This window comes from Diaphorina citri, unplaced genomic scaffold (genome assembly GCF_000475195.1).
Source record: "Diaphorina citri unplaced genomic scaffold, Diaci psyllid genome assembly version 1.1 scaffold274, whole genome shotgun sequence".
NCBI classification, from domain to species: domain Eukaryota; kingdom Metazoa; phylum Arthropoda; class Insecta; order Hemiptera; family Psyllidae; genus Diaphorina; species Diaphorina citri.
The window spans coordinates 78782-81980 of NW_007377710.1; the positions used below are offsets into that span (position 1 = coordinate 78782).

General features: G+C 43.7%; 1 protein-coding gene across 1 annotated transcript; it reads right to left on the reverse strand.

The window, feature by feature from the left end:
* Nucleotides 1-213: 213 nt before the first annotated feature.
* Nucleotides 214-2628, reverse strand: LOC103506921 (vacuolar protein sorting-associated protein 13C). Its single transcript, XM_008471346.2, has 6 exons — nucleotides 2581-2628; nucleotides 2114-2341; nucleotides 1792-1954; nucleotides 1183-1352; nucleotides 822-980; nucleotides 214-321 (listed from the first exon to the last, which is right to left on the reverse strand). The coding sequence occupies exons 1-6, from the start codon at nucleotides 2614-2616 to the stop codon at nucleotides 229-231; spliced, it is 849 nt and encodes a 282-aa protein (XP_008469568.1). The 5' UTR covers nucleotides 2617-2628; the 3' UTR covers nucleotides 214-228.
* Between the last annotated feature and the right edge of the window lie 571 nt (nucleotides 2629-3199).

Below are 3199 nucleotides of genomic sequence, written 5' to 3' on the forward strand. Positions count from 1 at the left end.
TAGCAAGGGAAATTCAGGCTGGTATACGGTATACTCCCTGTTTAACGTCCTCCAGCCAGACAATCTCACCCAGCCTAGTGGGGCCGAGAAATTCCAGCAGGAAGAGATTGTCCATTTGGTCACCCAACCAATCGAAACGTAATCAAACTTTAGGGATCCATTGGTAACTGGTGCATTTAGAGTGCCTACGAAGCTAGCTTAGCAAAAGTAAAAACATGGATATAGAACTTACACGGTAGGAGAGCTGGCTGGTTTGCTTGCAGATGTGGTAGCATCCTCCACGGATTTTGGAGAGTCAGGGGAAGTTGATAAAGAGTCCACCTAGAGGAAAATAATATCGATTGGTTACTAGAACATCTAATAAGAATAGAATAGAATATACCTTGTTCATCCTGCTGGGAATGCTGGGATAGGACTGAAAAGTTTCTTTACCCCAGCAGTCTCAACAAGGTCTCATATATTTTGACATATTATGGGGAACACATTTTACAATTCGAGTAAATGAACACCCTGATTATTTAGTAAAACAGTTGAAAAAAAAAGTAATCTTATATTATAAAAACAAGATCCATTCACTCGTTCACATTTCACTGGGTTTGTGTGTGTGTGTGTGTGGTGGTCCCGTACAAAGGACGGGTCAACCACTAGTGAAAAAACATTTTTAAATTACCAAAAATGTGTAATTGTTTTTCCGATCTGTTACGAAAGAAAAGTTAATGTGGACGTGCCTTTGTCCACATGATATCGATCAACTACAGTGTGGATGGTGCTTTACACTTACAGGCGGCGCTTTACACTCATAGGGGGTGCTTTACACTTACCGGCGGTGCTTGGGGCAGGGCAGGCGGTCCAGGCCTCGGCTGAGAGGGGGCGCCTTCCGCCAAATTCCCCGTGGATATCCTCATCAGCGTGGCATAGTCCTCTTTACTCAGACTCAGGTTGATTGTCTTGAACGATCCAGATACGTTCAAATCCGGTACCTAGATGACATAAGATAAGATAGGACTTCGTTTATTTTCAATATCAAACAAACAAAAGAATGGGACAACAATGAAATTTCATGAGAAGAATGAAGATGTAAGAGTTAATTGAAACAATATCTAGGCTCTTTCCATGTCCTTACAGAGAATTTTAGTTACACAAACATATGCAACTAAAGATAAATGTACAAAATAGAATTACCTCTTTGAACCAACTGGCGCACAGATTTCGAATAATGAGGAGTGAGAAGTTGATGGGTTTAATGAGAACGATATCCTCGATGATAGACAAAGTCTCATCAGCGTAACGCACACGAGACAGGGTCATGTTGACGAGCTCAATGCAACAGTGGTCGAGCACGGCCGGGTGTCCTGTAGGGAGACGAGACAAATTGAGATTATGTGGGTAAGACAGAGCTTAGAAGCGAGATAACGTTTACGTGGGCGAGATTCAACAACTCATTATTAGGAAGATTGTATTGTTAAGACAAAAAATAGTTCTCATCCTTCTTCTTCTTCTTCGCCTTTTCCTGTGTACAGATGGTGTCCGCGTTTTTCGTCAGCCTCTCAGTCAGCCCTAACTAGGGTGATTGTTTTGGGCTGACATTTGGTTGTGGCTACAAATTTTACGTGTGGATTCCCTTCGCACTCAACCTTTGCTATTTCTTTAGCAAGGGAAATTCAGACTAGTATACTTCCTGTTTAAAGTCCCCCAGCCAGACTAAGCTGGTCTACTTCCTGTTTAACGTCCCCCAGCCAGAACAAGTAGTTTTCATTCATAAGCACTAAAAAAAAAAAAAAACTGTCGTACCTTTAACGTTTTTGGTGTCCAAAGTTTCAAACTTGTTCTTTACAGTCAGGTTACCAAAGTCCATGAGGATGGCATCTCGGCTTACAGAAGACGCAGGAATGACGATTACAGGGGCCGCTATGCTGATGTCCAGAGATACCTTGCTGGCTGCAGCATACATATCCTGGAACCAAAATAATATAACAATTTATTATGCAGAACTTCCCTAGCTAGGAAATAGCAAATGATGAGTGCGAAGGGCATCCACTCGTAAAATTTGTAGCCAAAACCAAATGTCAGGTGAGCAAGGCAAATGACGTTTCCGCCTCGATTGGCTGCTTACCTGTAAGTTCTGTTTAGCAGTGGCCACAGCGGCCTGCGAGGCCTCAATAATGGCCTGCTTCCCGGCCTGGAACTGGTTGATGAACTCGAGCAGGGCCGTGGTAAACCGGTTGAGGAACACGAAGCGACATTGAGCCAGCTGAGCCACCACTTCGGTAAGGCCATCGTCGTCGTTGTGGAGAGTAATGTCCGCCTTAAGGGCCTCGAGATTTTCAGGCACTGACAGGATCTGAAACCGAAAAGGGTTAATAATAATACTGCTTGAAAAGGATTAAAGAGTCCCTTTAACACAACAGCAGTAGGGAATAGCCTTTTTTTTCTCATGTACTAGTTCTCACTAAATCAAGACAAAAAATAAACCCGTAGAAATATTTGCAATCAAAAAACGAGTACAAATGTTCGTCCATGGTGGGCATCGAACCCGGCACCTCCTTCATGGCAAGCAAGCGCGTTACCACTGTTACTTACCTGCGAGTACAGAGAATCAGGTACACAACTGAACATGGCTAGATTATCGAGAGTGAGGCTGACGAAAAACACCGACCCCCGTCTGTACACTGGAAAAGGCGAAGAAAAATAAGAGTGAGTAACATACTGGTAGATTCTGACGTGACCTTGTGAAGATTCATCTTAAAAGAAGAACACTAGTAACTTATACTGTGTGTGCTGTAAAAGTTTCTGGTGTTCTTCTGTTCAATAGTGAGCAAGGCAAATGACGTTTCCGCCTCAATTGGCTGCTTACCTGTAAGTTCTGTTTAGCAGTGGCCACAGCGGCCTGCGAGGCCTCAATAATGGCCTGCTTCCCGGCCTGGAACTGGTTGATGAACTCGAGCAGGGCCGTGGTAAACCGGTTGAGGAACACGAAGCGACATTGAGCCAGCTGAGCCACCACTTCGGTAAGGCCATCGTCGTCGTTGTGGAGAGTAATGTCCGCCTTAAGGGCCTCGAGATTTTCAGGCACTGACAGGATCTGAAACCGAAAAGGGTTAATAATAATACTGCTTGAAAAGGATTAAAGAGTCCCTTTAACACAACAGCAGTAGGGAATAGCCTTTTTTTTCTCATGTACTAGTTCTCACTAAATCAA

Excerpts from the sequence above, each read along its gene's own strand:
- LOC103506921 (XM_008471346.2), bottom strand. The coding sequence starts at position 2,616 with ATGTTCAGTTGTGTACCTGATTCTCTGTACTCGCAG. Across the intron at positions 2,342-2,580 it reads CTGATTCTCTGTACTCGCAG|ATCCTGTCAGTGCCTGAAAA; the intron begins GTAAGTAACAGT and ends TTTCGGTTTCAG. Across the intron at positions 981-1,182 it reads GCGCCAGTTGGTTCAAAGAG|GTACCGGATTTGAACGTATC; the intron begins GTAATTCTATTT and ends TATGTCATCTAG.